Genomic DNA, 16,986 nt, shown 5'->3' on the forward strand with positions numbered 1-16,986 from the left:
AGTGAAGCCACCACAGGTAAGCCAAGTTCAGAGAAAGGGGAACCTGTGCGGCTTGGCCTGGGTTGTGGAGGGGCAGGCGGGAGGCAGAAGATCAGAGAAGCTTGTGGGGGGTTGGTGGGGAAATGGCATTGAGATAAGCCCTGGAGGGTGAAAAGAGCTTCCTCAGAGCCCTGAAGATGATTCTAGATGAGGAGCCTGCAGATGCGGCTGGGGCAGCGGGCAGGCCAGGGCGGCAGGACTGGCAAGGCTGGAAGCTAAATGAAGGCACTGTGGGGAGAGCCCGTGGGATGACGGGCCCTGGGCCAAGTGCTCCACAGCCTCACGCCGGTTCTTGGAGGCGGTTCCCACACTGCTGCCTCGTTTTTTCACATAAGGAAACAGAGGCTCAGAGAGGTTACAAAGTCTCACAGCTGATGGACGGCAGAAACGGCTCTTAACCCAGGTCTGCCTGATGCCCCACCTGGACTCACCACCGGAATGCCAGGCAGTGGCATTACCAAGCCCTTCCCATACAAGGTACCACTGTCCCAGCACACCTGGCCTGGCACTGCACCAGACACGTGGGTACCAGAGGTCAATTTCTGCCTTAACCTTGGAAGCCGGCTCGATTCAGTCCTTTCCACTTGGGTAGCTACAGGACTATCAGGACTGCCTTCACCAGAAAAGAGGGGATGGGACTGGGCAAGAAATAGCAGCATTGCCGAGCGGCTTTGTGCTCCACTGTCCACGGGTCTCATTTATTGCTGTTCCACAATAGTGTAGACTGGCTCGCTTCCAGCTTGTCTCCGGTCAGCCTAGCATCGTCATGGCCCCAGGATGGACCACTCTGCCTTGACTAGGGTGGCTGATCTTTCCTGTTAGGCTGAGCTTTTAATAGGATCTTGTTCCCTCGGATGGTATCCAGGTACTGCCGGATGTTTGTGGATTCCCGTCGCCAGCGCCCCAACTTTCTGAGCTGGTCTGTCATGAATTTCTTTTTCAGGTGGTCATACAAGTGGTTCATCTTTTTCTTGGTCTTGTCTGCAGCTCTTATCTTACAAAAAGCAGAGGTGAGATTACTTCACAGTAAGAGGCATCTGTGCTGCTGCTACGAGGTGGAAAAGGAGCTAGATGAACTCAGTATTCCATCAATAACTTGGCTCACAGGGAGCTCCATTTCCCTGTTTGTAGAGTGAGGGCATCGAGCCAGCTCACTCCTGTGGTACCTTCTGACAGTCTGCAGCCTCAGAGCCTAACATCTCTGTTTGGAGAGTGGTCAGGAGGAGGGAGGGAAAAGGGTGCATCTTGTAACCCCCCCTTCCTTAACTCTTATCACTCAGTCCCTATTACTCACTTGGTGCCCCCTGCATATTGTCGGTGACACCCCCTATGTCACACTGAACTGGACTTCTTTTTGGCCACACCACACAGCTTGTGGGATTCTAGCTCCTGGATATGAATTGAACCTGCGCCCTCAACAGTGAAAGCACAGAGACCTAACCACTGAACCACCAGGGAATTCCCTACTTATTTCTTCTATTACGATATATCGCCAAAGTCCCCACAGGACATAGCCATCCCAGTTGAGAACCATGGCCACACATGCAGGGATACCAGCCATTATCCACTGTTCTCAGAGCATTGTTCAGAGGGTTCCCAACACACTAGATATTCACTGCCCTCCTGGATGGCCCTGGGAAATCAATGGCTGGCGCGAGCCATCTCCTCCCCTAATGGGAGAACTTTGTGGGGGAGAAACACTGCTCTAATTCCACTACACCGTGCCACTGGAAGCTTAGCAGAGAGAGAAACACTCACATCTCTACTCTTCTTTTGGTCTTGGTGACACTTAAGATCTGCCACCATCTCTTAAATCTTTCCCACTGTTTTCAATGTCAGAATCTCATGGGTCCTTCCGGATTTGGTCCTGGAACATGGAGAGGGGCTCAAAAAAGCCAAGAAGGGTACAGCAGCTTAACTCTGGCCCGCCTGCTCTAGTGGAAGAAACGGGCACATTCTGAGAGTCCATCGTACTCACTAGTCTCTTCCTCACGCCCGAAACACTTCCTGCCCCGTGAGCCCTGAAGATGCATTTAATGAACTAATCAGTCAGGGCCTGTGGGATGGTGACACTGTGGTTTCCCTCTTCTTCTGAGGGTTTTGGGTAAGCAGGTCAAACCTTTCTTGTCAATAAGCAAAAAAAAGAAAAATCTCAGTTCTCATGTGGAAAAGTGGGAGATAATCCCTGAAGGAAAAAAAAAATGACCAAATGGTGTCAATGCTAATTCAAGCTCTAGAAGCAAGACTTTTTTTTACAGGAGATTGTAGGAATCCACTCAGGGGCTCCCTAAATAGCAAGGTAATGTGTTTTGAGGGAAAAAAATGTCACAGGCACCAAGAGATGTGGAATCTTCCTTGGCTCCTTCAAACAAGGAATAGCTATGACACTTTCAGTAACCCGGAGTTCTCAAACAGGCTTGTATTTAGAGCACCTTGATGGCCTCCTACCACCTCTAAGATCTGAGAGCTCCCTCCAAGGTTACCGGGAGAGTGAAATGAACATGGATCAAGCCACTAGCGCCCTCTAATGGAAAGGCTTGTGATGACTTTACCTCCATCTCATAGATTCGCTGTGCACTGAGGTTGTCACGTATTATCACCCGAGATAAGTGGCTCTTGGGTAAAAATTTTTTCATTGCTGCTTCACTGGAATTCATTAAGCTGCAGAGGGAGGAGAAGGTGGCACAGGCTTGATGGCTGGGGTCAGGACTAGAACACAACCTGATCTGATGGGATCCTGGGGTAGTGGCTGAGCCTTCCTGAAGTTTCTTGGGAGAGGCACTGCCCTATCATAACTGTCAGAGGAGCAAGGGAGTAGGCTTAGGTTTCTTCCTGTGGAATGTGTGTGCCTAAGGGGTGTTTCTTGGATGCTGAGAGGAAAATAAAATCCTGAGAAGGATGTAGAAAGGTCAGAGTAATCCACAAGAGAAGTGTCAACAGGGACTTATAAGTGTCCAAGGGAGCAGTCATCTGAAGAAAATGCAGGATGAAATGGGAAGTGAAGGTCTTAGAGGAAAGAAGCAAAGTCAGAGGGATAAATTTGAGGGGGGTTGGTTGGGGGCACTCCATGAGCCTAGGTCTAAGGGACATCCGGGTGGGGACAGTCAAAGGAATCAGGGAAAAAAAGAGAATAAAATGCTTGGACACAGGTTATGTTGGTTAATTGGGAAATTCTAAGGGAAAAGGATTTGGGGAAAGTCTAGACAGGTAAAGAAAGTCTGAAGTGGACAAACACTTGAGGAAACTCTGGACGGTGAGAAGCAGAAGTTGGGATGGGATGGGGTGTGGTAGAATGAAGCCAGGTGCTCCAGGCCAAACTAGAGATAACAATTTGGTTAAAATGAGGAACTGATCAAAAATGGATAATACCAGACATTGAGTTTTCACTTTTGATAATTTGGTGACACCATGAAGTGGTTTTGCAACTATATATATATCTTTTTTGCCTACTTAAAAATAATTATTTGTAATATTTTCCTCCTAAAATTTGGAAACTATCTAAATATACAATAAGAAAGCAACTGAATAAATTGTGATTAGGCCATACAATAAAATACTAAGCAGCTATGGATAAAACAGACATCCACAGTGTATGGGGGGGCAAGTTTACAATAAACTTTTTTGTGACATATTCCCTCCCTACCACTGAAAAAAAAATGCTTAAGCATGTTGCAGTACATATTTATGAACAGATCTGAAACAATATACAACACAATGGAAACAGTGATTGTCTCTAGCCATTCATTATGCTTGTCTGATTTTTCTATAAGTGTACATCATTCTGATAGGACAACTGTTAAAGGATAAAACACTTTGAAGGACTAAAAAACTTTTTATCCTAATTCATTTTCAGCCTGTTTGGAACAGCGATTGTCTCCAGATACTCATTTTGCTTGTCCATCTGATTTTTCTACAAGTGCATACTATTTTGACAGGACAAAAAAAAAAAAAAGGACTAATTTTAAAGGATAAAACATTTTGAAGGATTAAAAAATTTTCCCCCTAATTCATGTTCAGCCAGTTTGAAACTGCTTTTCTGAATGCTTTTACATCTACAAACAAGTAGAAACAAACACCCCTTATCTCCCATTTACATTTTTTAACAGAAAAGACATGAGGAGATAGAAAAGACTCCTTTAGAGATCAAGATGCTCACAATCAAAAGTCCCCTGAATTCTGCTGGGGGGTAAAAAAAAAAAAAAAAAAAGGCGTAAAATACCTAAAGATACACTAAACAGTTCACCCACTCAGTGGTGCACCAAATTACCAATACTTCCCGGGAAGGAGGGAAGCGGGGAGGCCACGACAGGGAATACTCCCTTTCAAGTAATAATGATCATTTTGAACCATAATGCTGCCAGAGCAAGGCCTCTGTGGGAGCCTGGGCGGGGGGTACTCTGAGGGAGTGTGAAATGGAGGAAGCGAGGGGAAGCTGAGGTCTGTGGGGACAGGGCCACGGCTGAGGGAACTAAGGGCTTTCCCTGGGTCACTGCGGATTCAGACTGAGGGAAGCGTCAGGCCTGAGGGAACCTGGGCGTCCCGGCTGGTAAGGACGTTCGACTCGGCCCAGGGGGCGCTAGGAACCTTCTGGACAGACGACGTCAAGCCTGGGAGACTACAGGCCGGGCCCGGGCGTTCGGAGGATACTGGGTTGAGGTGGGAATCTTCAGAGTCCGGGCTGAGGGCGTTCGGGCTCCGGAGAGAGTGAAGACCTGGACGGAGACATTCAGACTCTCCTGGGGTCTAAGAAAAGCCCCGGCTCTGAGGCGCCCAAGGTTCTGGAGAGCCAGGACCAAGATCCCCGCGGCTGCCGAGGGAGCAGAAGTCTCAGAGTTCGGCTTCCCCGGGTCCGAGCTCTGACGAACGCTCTGGGTACCCGGGCCGCACCTGAAGAAAACGAGCGGCTGCGCAGTCCGCGGCCGCAGGAAGCAAATCTTCGGCTGGCTCCCTACGTGAGTGTCCCGGCGGTTACCGAGCCTACTGTGCCGGAAGAAGGCCGACGCCGGGTAGGTGCCAGGACTGGTGGTCGCCTGAGGGGCGACCGCACCGGCAGTGGGCGAGTCTAGGTTCCATGTCACCGACCGGAGCTGCTGGCCAACCGCTGAGTTTTCGTCTTCCGCTTTGGCGAGAAACTCGGGAATGGGAGCCTTCTCGGGGTCCATGCTCTTCTGGGCGCGCGCAGACGCGGAGTGAGCGCCTGCGCAGACGCGGTGCGCGGAGCACCGCGCGTTGCCGGGGAGACACGCAGGAAAGGCGGGACCAGGGGCATGGGGTGGGGTGGGCGGGCCGTGTGGGCGTTGCCCGGAAGCCTGCGGATGAGGCGGGATTGTCCCTTCGCGACTGCCGTGGCGCCGCCCGGTGCGTTGCCATGGAGACGGGCTGGGCGAGAACTAGTGGGCTGCGGCACGCAGAGCCCCGACCCTACTTCTCGACTAGGACTGCTGGGGTTCCCGCGTGATCGCAGGGCGGTGGCCGGTGAGTCCGGGCCCGGCAGCTCCAGGACGGGGAAAACGAGGCCGGGGTTTCTCCGGAGACCCGGCACAGCCCATCTCTTTCCGCAACAAGGGACCATTGCTATGGAAACCGGAGCCCCGGGCCGGCGGGGACAGTGGCTCGTGGGTCGTGACCGATCTTCTCTTACCCGGAGACGCTCGCCCAAAGATGCTTCCTGAATGCACTTGCCCTCCCGCCCGCGAGAGAGAGGTAAGACCCTGAGGTCTTCATACAGCGGGCAAATAAGCCCATTCCAACACCAACTCCCTGGGAAATCTACCTGACTCACCCCTGGAAGTGGCGCCTTTCTCCCGTCAACCCTTGGACTATGTTCCACGTTTTATAACCCAGTATTAACGAAAGCCCCATGGTGTTTGCCCACTTTTCCCTCTAGGAAGATCGGCTGTTTTGAGCCTTGCTTTGTGACCCTAGACAGGTCCTTTCCCCCACTCTGCCTCACTTTCCCCGTGTATAAAATGGAGATACTAACTCCAGACACCGGCTGGCTGTAAAATGGTGACACTGAGATGCCGACGAGTCGCTCTTTCTCCCGCTCTCTTCCCCTCAAGTTAAAAGTTCTTCAGATCTTTCGGTCATTTCTTCAGGCGATCTTTGCAACTCTGTAGCCCCAGCCTGAAGTAACTCCATTTACTCTTCATTCTCATAATGCCCTAGATTTTAACTTCCCTAACAACAGCAACAGTGGTTAATTATGTGCCAGGCCCTGTGTTAAACACTTTACATGGATTACCTCATTTAATCCCCACACGATTCTTTTTTTTTTTTTTTGAAATGTCACATTTAATGTTTCACCACCGTACTTCAGATCTACATTGTACAAAGTGACCAGTAAGTATCCCACAGTAATTAACCAACCTCTGAGATTGTACTTTCACACCAGTGTCTTGGGCTCTTTTGATACTAAACACGTTTTCATTCAATTGAACTGAGATGCTGCAGTTGGGTTCTCAGGAGCCTTGTGAAAAAAAAAACAAGCATACCACACCGTCTTTGTTTAGTAAGTCAGTATTTGTTGCTTCCACAACAAACATTTACTTCATTGAAGTTAAACTTCCAAACATAACTTATTAATAGTCTTCAGGTTCAGCTCAGATCACTCAAGATGCAAATTCTCTGGTAAATCCAGATAACTTAACAATAATTTTAGCAGTTAATTGTCCATAACACACACCAAGGTTTTTCCTAGAGCAGTTTTAGGTATTTCTTGTACAGGTGAAAAATGATCTTCAATTTTCTTCTCTTTTTAATCTAAAAGTTGGAAGGTAAAAGATTTTTTAGGGTAGGCACTATTATCCCTATTGCTCAACCCTGTTGCACACATAATTGCCTATTTAATGTCTGTCTTTCCCGTGACACTTTGAGTTCTGTGAGAGAGGGCCCATGGCTGTCTTGTACGTTTCAGTATCCCCAGCACCTACCACAGTGCCTGATAAGTGTTTCTTGATTAGTATGAAAATGACTTTACTCTCATCACTACCCTCACCTTCCAGAGCAATGTCTTCTCACCACACTTTTTGTCCCTGTAATGAAAGGCTGCTGCAGCTGCTGCTAAGTCGCTTCAGTCGTGTCCGACTCTGTGCGACCCCATAGACGGCAGCCTATGAGGCTCCCCCGTCCCTGGGATTCTCCAGGCAAGAACACTGGAGTGGGTTGCCATTTCCTTCTCCAATGCATGAAAGTAAAAAGTGAAAGTGAAGTCGCTCAGTCGTGTCCGACTCTTCGCGACCCCATGGACTGCAGCCCACCAGACTCCTCCGTCCATGGGATTTTCCAGGCAAGAGTGCTGGAGTGGGGTGCCATTACCTTCTTCAGTAATGAACGGCAGTCTCCCCTAATTCCTATTGCCCACTGGGCACTAATTTTGGGGGCCTTCTGTCCACTTCTCTCTGAGTTTTCAGGTAATGAGGATCCAGAACGTCCCTTAGCATTTGGGCTTCCAGCTGGTTGAGGGTGGGGCTTTTTCCCTGACAGTAAAGAATCTGCCTTCAGTGCAGGAGATCCAGTTCGATCCCTGGGTAGGGAAGATCCCCTGGAAAAGGAAGTGGCTACCCACTCCAGTAATCTTGCCTGAAAAACAGATGGAGGAGCCTGATGGGGTACCATCCACGGGGTCTCAAAGACTGAGTGACTTTCACTTTCACTTCACATAAGACTTTTAGAACAAACCAGTCCCATCTGCCCTGCCTACCTGGGGTGAGCCTATTGCACTGGACTCTGGGGGTACTGGCAGGTAGGATTTGTCTAGGCAGACTTTGACCTTCCTCTCCAGCAGCCTAAGAACCACCCTCACCTCTAGCCAGCTCCTCCCCCTAATTCTAGAGAAACATGGCCAGAGATCCCGTCTTTTCCAGAAAAAACTCTCGGGGGGGGGGGGGGGGCGGGCAGAGTCCTGGTTGTTGTAGTCATTTCTTCATTCAGCAAATATTTTTAAGCACCTGCTTGTGTGAACACGCAGCTTGGCACCGGCGATATAGTAGGAACGAAGGCAGAAACAGTGATAAATCATGAGAACTCACAGACAGGGCATGGCCAAAGCACATCTTCAGGAAATGTTAGGAAGGAGGGCACCTGGGACCTGCCTGGAGCTGGTACTGGATCACGTGTAGGGGAGGGGTATAGTCCCAGAAAGTTTCCCTCAGGAAGTGGCCCTTGGCCAAGATCCCAGTGCTCAATAGTTCTCTGCTGAATGGGACAGACTAGGACTTGACAGGCTTGTAAGGAAAGGGGGTTCTGGACTGAGAGCAGGAAGGGCCCTGGGCCAGAGAGGACCAGTGTCCATGCGGAACAGAACATGACTCAGCCCAGCCGAGGCCATTCAGGACATGAGAAAGGTTAAAAGCAGGGTGGAGAGGTGGGCAGGGGGCCAGGCCACAAGTGACCTTGACAGCCACGCTGAGGGGCCCCACTGAGTTGTATGAAGCAGGGGGCCCTGAACTGGGGCTCCTCATCTGTCTCCTCTCCCTCCTTGCAGTTTTCCATGGACACAGCCTAGCAGGAAGAGGCCGCCTCTATGTCTCACGGGCCGCTGACCCACCGGCCCAATGACAGCATCCCCGTGTGCCTCCCCGGTTCCATTCCGGCAGCCCTCGGTCAGCGGCCTCTCACAGATCACCAGCAGCCTGTATATCAGCAGCGGGGTGGCCGCCAACAACAGGCTCATGCTGTCCAGCAACCGCATCAGCACGGTCATCAACGTCTCAGTGGAGGTGGTGAGCGCCTTGTACGGGGACATCCACTACGTGCAGGTGCCCGTGGCCGACACGCCCACCTCGCGGCTCTGTGACTTCTTCGACCCCATCGCAGACCACATCCACAGCGTGGAGATGAAGCAGGGCCGCACGCTGCTGCACTGCGCCGCCGGCGTGAGCCGCTCGGCCGCCCTCTGCCTCGCCTATCTCATGAAGTACCACGCCATGTCCCTGCTGGACGCCCACACGTGGACCAAGTCCTGCCGGCCCATCATCCGGCCCAACAACGGCTTTTGGGAGCAGCTCATCCACTATGAGTTCCAGCTATTTGGCAGGAACACCGTGCGCATGGTCAGCTCCCCCGTGGGCATGATCCCTGACATCTATGAGAAGGAGGTGCGTCTAATGATTCCACTCTGAGCCATTCGGCCAGCATGTGCCCCAGGGTCACCGATCTTCCACCAGGATCTGTGCTCAGACACCCTCCTTTTGTCAATACAGGAAAACCAGGTGACGCCTTTTATAAGGGCAAGGAAAAAGGAAGGGTGCTGTAAGTTCTTAATCTTATCATTCACATCTTTAAAGAGTCAGCTTACTACATGTAAGATGGTGAAGATAAGTTTTCTTCCCAGGGAGTGACAGGTCATGGCTGCTGACCAGAGGGGAGGGTGAACCAGGTGGTACCCAGGTCAAGTGGACCAGTGCCCAGTGCACGTAGCAAGCCTGATGGGCTGACTAACCCAGGAATGAGTCTTTCACAATCCTGCCTCATTCTTTCGAACCCAAAGCCGGCCTTAAGCATCATGGCACCTCCTGTGCTTCTCACAGTTTAGGTGCCAACCTACTGGATGAGTAGCCTTCAAGCAGTGTTCCAGAAACTCTGGGAGCCCCAAGGCAACCCTGCTTTCACCTTTAGCCACCATTGTCCAACTCTGGTTTTCTGGATTGATTGGACTTACACATAAGATTGTTTTCAAAGGAAGTGTTCTGTTGTGTAAAATTTTTTTTTAACTTTTTTTTTTTTTGAGCATTGCTCTGCATGGCAAGCTCTTCTCCAGCTTTTGATGAAAGGTGACATTGGTCTCTGTCTCGGGCCACGTGTGGAGAGCAGGTCTGACATCGGCCCTCAGCCCAGAAGGTTGGAGCTGTGAACCGACACGCAGCCTTGTCACCTCCTGCTCATGTGACCGGTGACCTCTTGGAGCCTGAGTTTCCTCATCCCAGTGATGACAGCTCTTTCCTCCTAGGGTCGTCGTGAAGATCAGTGCTTCTTTAGCACGGTGCCCCAGCGCGATAGGTGCTTGGTGTAACCAACCGCTCTCCGCACGAATGATGCGCTGGCCCCGCTGGCCCGGGTCTGAGTCATCCTCCCAACAGCAGCTCCCCGCATCTGTGCACAGCCCCTTATTGCTCAGAAAGTGCTCTTTCCAAAAGTTGTCCTGCATGGGGAAAAAACGATTTCAGTCTTCCCGCACTCCTGCCTTGCAGGAGGCCTAGATCTCGGAGCCCTTTCAGGTTTCCCACTGTCTTTAACCCCTGTGTCACCTGGGAGTCCTAGAACAAGGAGCTTCTCCCAAAGGGCCTTGTTTAGATCACCGGCCATGAGCGCCAGCTCTGGCCTAGCTGGCCGCCGGGGTCCACAGGGGCGTGTGCCAAAGGGGTGAGTGAGCGAGCCCCACCTGAAGGTCCTGAAATCCAGGGTGGGCCCAGGGTGTGCAAGGATCTGGGCCAAGACCAGCTATTCTAACCCAGAGGTTTTCAGACCAAAGGACAAGTGCTCCATCTGGGTCCAGAGCCCGGTGGGGGCCAAACACGCCTTCTCTCCACACCCACCCCTCCCCTGCTTTCACAAAGAGCCTGCCCACGGGTATCATTTTAGGGTCTGGGGAGACCAGTCTCATTTTCTCGATGAATAAACAGACCCACAAACGCCAGGGCTGGTGTGGTGAGGGCTCCACAAAGCAGAAGAAACCCATCTGAAAGAAACCCAGGTGGGAAATTTCTTTGAAAGCATTTTTTTTTTTTTTAAGAGAAGTTTATTTGAGTATATTTTGTTTCAGGTTCTAAAATGGCTAAACTAACATACCATAAAAGTAACTGTCTCCTGCGTAAGGTTCTGTGTGTTTTACCACATTTGTGCCACCACCCCCGAAGTCAGGGTGCAGAGCAGTCCCGTCACCGCAGAATTCCCTTACGCTGCCCCTTCGCCCCACCCCAGCCACTGGCAAACCCGTCTGCGTTCTCCATCCGTATAGATTTGCCTTTTCCAGAAGGTCACAGACGCAGATCACAGCGGGTGTGGCCTCTGGAGCCTGGCTTCTCTGAGTGTGTGCGAGGCTCACGCGTGTTGCCTCTCGGGGCCGTGTGCTGTCCCTTGCCGCGGTTCATTTCTCTTTCACAAACCACTGAAGGATATTTGCCTTGTTTCCAGTTTTTGGCAATTTTCAATAAAACTGCTACAAATATTTGTGTTTAGGTTTCTATATGAACAGAAAATTATCTAAGGTATGTACCTAGGAGTGAGATTGCTCAATCATATAGTTAAAGGTTTAACTTTAAAAAAAAAAGAAAAAAACAAACCACCACATTTCCAGAGTATCTCTGCTTTTTTGCCTTCCACTATGAGAGATCCGGTTTCTCTCCAGTATTTGGAACTGCCAATATTTTTTTATTTTAGCCATTCTGATAGGTGTGTGGTGCTTACTCCTTGTGATTTTGATTTGCACTTCCCAAGTGGTTAATGATATTAAGCTTGTTTTTGTGTGTTTAATTGCCTTCCATGTTCCCTCTTTGGTGAAGTGTCTTTAAATTGAGTTGTTGTCTCACCAATGAATGTTGAGAAATTCTTTGTTTATTCTGGATTGTTGTTGGCGTTGTTCAATCACTAAGTCGAGTCAGACTCTTTGCGACCCCACGGACTGCAGCACACCAGACTTCTCCTGAAGTTTGCTCAGATTCATGTCCATTGAGTTGGTGGTGCCATCCAGCCATCTCATCCTCTGTCACCCCCTTCTCCTCCTGCCCTCAATCTTTCCCAGCATCAGGGTCTTTTCCAAGAGTTGTCTCTCCGCATCAGGTGGCCAAAGTATTGAAGCTTTAGCTTCAGCATCAGCCCTTCCAACGAATATTCAGGGTTGATTTCCTTTAGGATTGGCTGGTTTGATCTTGCAGTCCAAGGGACTCTCAAGAGTCTTCTGGAAACAAGCCCTTTATCAGATATGGATCTGTAAGTATCCCCCCCCCCCCGAATTTAGCATTCTTTTCATGCTGCTCTTTAAAGCGGCTCCTGCAGAGCAGAAGTGGTGTAAGTGGATGAAGTGCTCCTTTCCAGGTTTTCCTTTTATGGATTGCTGTTTTGGCGCCACATCTAAGAACTCTGCCTAACCTCCTATCACAAAGATTCTCTCTAGTGTTGGAGAGCTGACATTTTCTCCTTATTTCCGTGATCCTTTTGTATGAGGTGTGAGGTTTAGTTTGAGGTTCATATTTGTTCATATGGGTGTCTGATGGTTTCAGCTCTGTTTGTTGAAGGCTGTCTTTTCTCCTCCACTGAGCTGCCTTTACAGAGTCTGTTTTTATGCTCTTCATTCAGTCTGATACGCGTGTCTGTCTCTCGACCAATACCACGTTATCTTGATGATTGTAACTTTTAGAGTGAGTCCTACGGTATTCCTACTCTTAGAGAAGCGTCCATTATTTTACGGTTCACTATGATGTTAGCTATAGGCGTTTTTGTAGTTGCCCTTTATTAGATTAAGGAAGAGTTGGGAAGTCGTCTCCTGTTTTCTGGAAGAGATATATGGATTGGTGTTTCTTTAAATGTTTGGTAGCCTTCTGCAGTGAAACTGTTTGGGCCTGTAGATTTTTTTTTTTTTTTTTTCCAAAAGGATTAACAGTGAATTCAATTCCATTAACAGTTAAAGGATTAATCAAACTGTTTCATCTTTGGTGTGTTTTGGTAGTTTGTGATTTTCAAGGAATAGATCCATTTCATCTCATGGATCCAGCTTATGCACGTGGGATTGTTTATAATCCCTTAATATTCTTAGTGTCTGCAGGGTGACGTCACATTTTCATTCTCCAAACTGATAATTTGCCTTCTCTGTTTCTTTGTTAGTCTATAGCTAGATGTTTATCAATTTAAAGAATCTTTTTAAAGAATAACCTACCTTGTGTCTTTCATTTTCTCTATTGTTCTTACCTTTTCTATTTGACTGATTTCTGTTATTTGTTATTTTCATAGTTCTTACTTTGAGTTTATTTTTCTCTCTTTTTCTAATTTCCTAAGGTGGAAACTTAAGAGTGTGGATTTGAGAGCTGCATCCCACAAAGTTTTATATGTTGCATTTTCATTTTTGTTCATTTCAAAACATTTTTTTTTAGTTTTCCTTGCAATGTCCTCCTTAACCCGTGTATTATTTAGAAGTGTGTAGTTTAACTTTTAAGTATTTGGAAATTTTACCACCATCTCTGTTGTTGGTTTCTAATTTTAAATACCATCTAGGTCAGAGACCGTAATATTGTATGATTTCATTCCTTCTAAATTTGTTAATGTTTACTTAAAAATGTAGGATATGGGCTGTCTTGGTGAATGTTTCCTATGCACTTGGAGAGGGGGAGATGGTTATTTGGGATAGAGTGTTCAGTAAGTGTCAGTTAGGACCCATTGATGGATGGTGGTTTTGTTTCCTTGTTGTATTGATTACTGAGAGAGGAATGTTGAAGTATCCAACTAAGATTGTGGATTTGTGTACATCTCCTTTCAATTCTATTAATTTTTTGTTTCATGTATTTGAAGTTTTGTTCTCAGGTGCACACATACTTAGGTTTGTTACATCTTCATGGTGAACTGACTCTTGTTATCAGTATGCAGTGTCTCTTTTCCTTCTTAATTTTCTGAAGTCTATTGTCTGACATTAATAAAACCACTCCAGCTTTAAGTGGTATTTGCATTATATATCTTTTCGCATCCTTTTATTTTTAACCTGAAGTGTGTTTCCTGTAGACAGCATTTGGTTGGGTCTTTTTAAAAATTTATATCCAATTTGTCTCTTAATTGGTGTGTTTAGGCCCAAATTATTGATATTTGGGTTTAGGTCTACCATTTTATTGTTTTCTGTTTACCCTTTCTGTTTTTTCATTCCTCTGTTTCCCTTTTCATGCCTTCTTTTGGATTACTAGGATTTTTAAGTTATTCCACTTTAATTTTGTTTAGTTTTTTTCCAGAGGTTGCACTAGAGATTTTAACGTACATACTTACCTTTTTGTAATCTACTTAAATTAGTATCTTACCACTTCTCACTGGCATTCATATTGGATCGTGCATTAGTTTTCTCTTGCCACCATAACAAATTACCACAAACTTAGAGGCTACAAACAATGCCTGTTTATCACTTCGCGATTGATGTAGGGCGCGAGTCTGGCTGGGCTTAACTGAGTCACCTGTGCTCAGCCACGCCCGGCTCCGCCGCGCTGTGGTCTGTAGCCCTCCAGGCTCCTCTGTCCGCGGGACTTCCAAGGCAAGAATACCGAAAGGTTGTTGCCGAAACACGAAAGAGGCCGGGATTCTTGGCCTCCGGAGGAGAAGAATTCAATCCTGGACCAGAGACGAGACTTGATTGCGCAGAGCTCTTGTGTAGTAAAGTTGTGTTAAAGTATAAAAGAGATAGAGAAAGACATAGACATCAGAAGGGGGCAGAAAGAATACCCCCGTGCTAGTCTTTAGCTGGATGTTATATAGCTACTAGCAGTATGCTAATTAAAAAAAAAAAAAGGAAATGCCTCAAAACTCAGAGAATGGCACCAGGCCCCTCACCCACAAGATGCATTTTGAGATAATCTTGGCACCAGATGAGTCATCCCGGGCCATAAAATGATTGACATGATTCTTGAAGAAAGGCAGATTCCCATACAAACAGTTTCATTAACAGATTAGGAGAACAATGAATGAGTATAACATACTGGTTTGTCAAGTCGGTTCTGAGCCTTTAGGCAAACCGACTTGAAGACAGAGTCTGGGGTAAATGCATAGCATATTAACATAGCTTAAGACGAACATTTCCATAAGAAAAATGCATTGGTTAGCTCAAGGTTTGAGAAAAATTAAGTTCTGGTGGAGTCATAATCTTATTATGGCAACACAGAATTTTAAGGGAAACCTTGTTAAATTTGTATAGAGAAGGGAAAAAATGTAACATGAGTTTGTTTCCTCTTGCGTTTGAGAGAGAAATGTCTGACACTTGCAGCCTATTTCCTCCGTTTGGAGACCCCTGGCCTTCCTGCCTGTTACCCTCTCAATACTAGAGTGGGTTGCCATTTCCTCCTCCAGGAGATCTTCCTGACAGGGGGACTGAATCTGCGCCTCCTGCCCTACAGGTAGATTCTTTACCCTGAGCCACTGAGGAAGCTCGCGTCTTCTGCTTTGGGTTCACAAGGCCAAAATAAAGGTGTTTTGTCAGGCTGAAACCTTGTGTGTTTTGTTTTGTTTTTAACTGGAGGCTCTGGGGAAAGATTCTTCTTCCAAGCTTATTGAGACTGTTGCCTGAATTCAGTTCCTTGAAATTGAAAGCGACCCCATTTCCTTCCTATCAGCTGGGGGCTGCTCTGTGCTCCTAGAAGCTGCCTGCATTCCTTTCCACGCAGCCTCCTCCAACAGTAGGATTGCTGAATCCCCGCTCAGGCTTTGAACACCTCTGATCTTTCCTCCTGCCGCATCTCCGAATCCAGTCAGACAGAAATCTCTGCCTTTAAGGATTCACGTGATTAGACTAGGCCCGCTCAATAACCCAGACAGTCTGGATTTTAAAGTCCATAACCTCAATTACATCTGCAGAATCTCTTCTATCATGTAAAGTAACGTTCACATTTTCCAGGCAACCGGGCATTTGGCGGAGGTGGATATCCTGCTGATTGTAGCGAATTTTCTACTGACCTGTCTTCAAGTTCATAGATTTTCTTCTGTTGTTCTGCTACTAGGACCATCCAGTATATTTTCAATTTTTGATTGATGTATTGTCTTAGTTGAAAGTTTTTTAATTGGTGATTTTCTGTATCTCCTATTTCTCTGCTGAGACTTCCTGTCTTTTTATTTCTAAGGTCCTTTTCTGATAAGTCCAACACTGGGGTCATCTCAGTGTTTACACTCTCCTGGTTCTTTGTATGTAGAGTAGCTTTGGATTGTGTCCTGGGCATTTTGAATAGGTCTTGGTTAAACCCTATGGAAAATGTTGAGTCTTTGTTTTAGGAGGTAGTTGATCCATTTAGGATCAGTTCCGGTCTGTCTCGAGTGGGCCATTAAAAACAAGAGAACAGCGTTAAGTGGAGTCACTTAATGCTAAAACCCACGTCCCCAAACCAAGACTCAGCTACAGTTTCAGTTCTTCCAGAAATGGAATATTAAACCAGTCAATCAGGAATCACCTGATCAGCACAAGTTAGATAATCGGCCTGATAGACTCTGGCCATCCCCTAAGGAAAGTTTACTTGCAATAAACAAAGCCATTTTCTGCCTGGAAGAGCTTCCTCATGCCTGCTCCCTCCTGCCCCTAAAAGTCCCTCAGAAGGGGCCTCGGGGTCCCTTCTCTTTGCCAGATGGATGTTTCTCAATTCATGAATCACTGAACAAAGCCAACAAGGTTTTAAAAACTTACTCATCTGATTCTTTTTTTTTTTTTAAAACAGTGCCAGAGTTCGATGGTTGGTTTTCTGAACTTTCGCAATGTTAGGTCAAATCTGTCCTAAGCTAGTGCCACCCAGGGGCCAGCCTGAAATCTGAGTGGTCTGCCCGCTAGTGTCGAAGTCACTGGGATGCCGTTTGGGGTCAGATCCATGCACATGAACCTGTGGGATCCTCTTCTCAAGCCTCCCACTCTCCGTGATTTCTCCAGGCTCTCCAGTTGGCAAGGCCGCCCTTCCCCTGGTCCTCCAGCTAGAAACTGGGGCTTTCAGTCTCCCTGCCCTGCCGCGTGCGTCCTGTGACCCCAAGTCTCTGCTCCGGGACCAGGTGACAGGATGAAGAGAGGAAAAAAAGCAAGGGACCTCCCCCCACCACACATACCTTCAAACCACAGCCCTTCGGGTCAGGAGTCCCCTGAGCTTCCACCGCCAGGTTTCCACTTCACGCGAGGCTTGCCCGGGGACGGGACTATATAAGGGGGAAAAAAAGGACGAGAAAGGGGGTTTCTGTCCTGAAGAGTCCTCCCTCCCCACTCCTCAGAGCAGGAAGACAAGGCTGCTTTTGGAGGCC

The 16,986-nt window shown here is 47.7% G+C and overlaps 2 protein-coding genes across 3 annotated transcripts; one reads left to right on the top strand and one right to left on the bottom strand.

Annotated features, from left to right (window-relative positions):
* C17H5orf52 (chromosome 17 C5orf52 homolog) lies at positions 710–5,267 on the bottom strand. Its single transcript, XM_005691637.3, has 3 exons — positions 4,927–5,267; positions 2,592–2,700; positions 710–1,033 (listed from the first exon to the last, which is right to left on the bottom strand). Exons 1-3 carry the CDS (start codon positions 5,199–5,201, stop codon positions 836–838), a joined length of 582 nt encoding a protein of 193 aa, XP_005691694.3. The 5' UTR covers positions 5,202–5,267; the 3' UTR covers positions 710–835.
* DUSP18 (dual specificity phosphatase 18) lies at positions 5,331–11,206 on the top strand. Of its 2 annotated transcripts, XM_018060975.1 has the most exons (3): positions 5,331–5,514; positions 5,605–5,742; positions 8,525–11,206. In XM_018060975.1, the coding sequence occupies exon 3, from the start codon at positions 8,595–8,597 to the stop codon at positions 9,159–9,161; it is 567 nt and encodes a 188-aa protein (XP_017916464.1). In that variant the 5' UTR covers positions 5,331–5,514; positions 5,605–5,742; positions 8,525–8,594; the 3' UTR covers positions 9,162–11,206. The 2 variants fall into 2 exon arrangements, with proteins under 2 accessions (XP_017916464.1, XP_005691693.1); XM_005691636.3 differs by having other exon boundaries at positions 5,331–5,742.

This window comes from Capra hircus, chromosome 17, assembly GCF_001704415.2.
Source record: "Capra hircus breed San Clemente chromosome 17, ASM170441v1, whole genome shotgun sequence".
NCBI lineage: Eukaryota > Metazoa > Chordata > Mammalia > Artiodactyla > Bovidae > Capra > Capra hircus.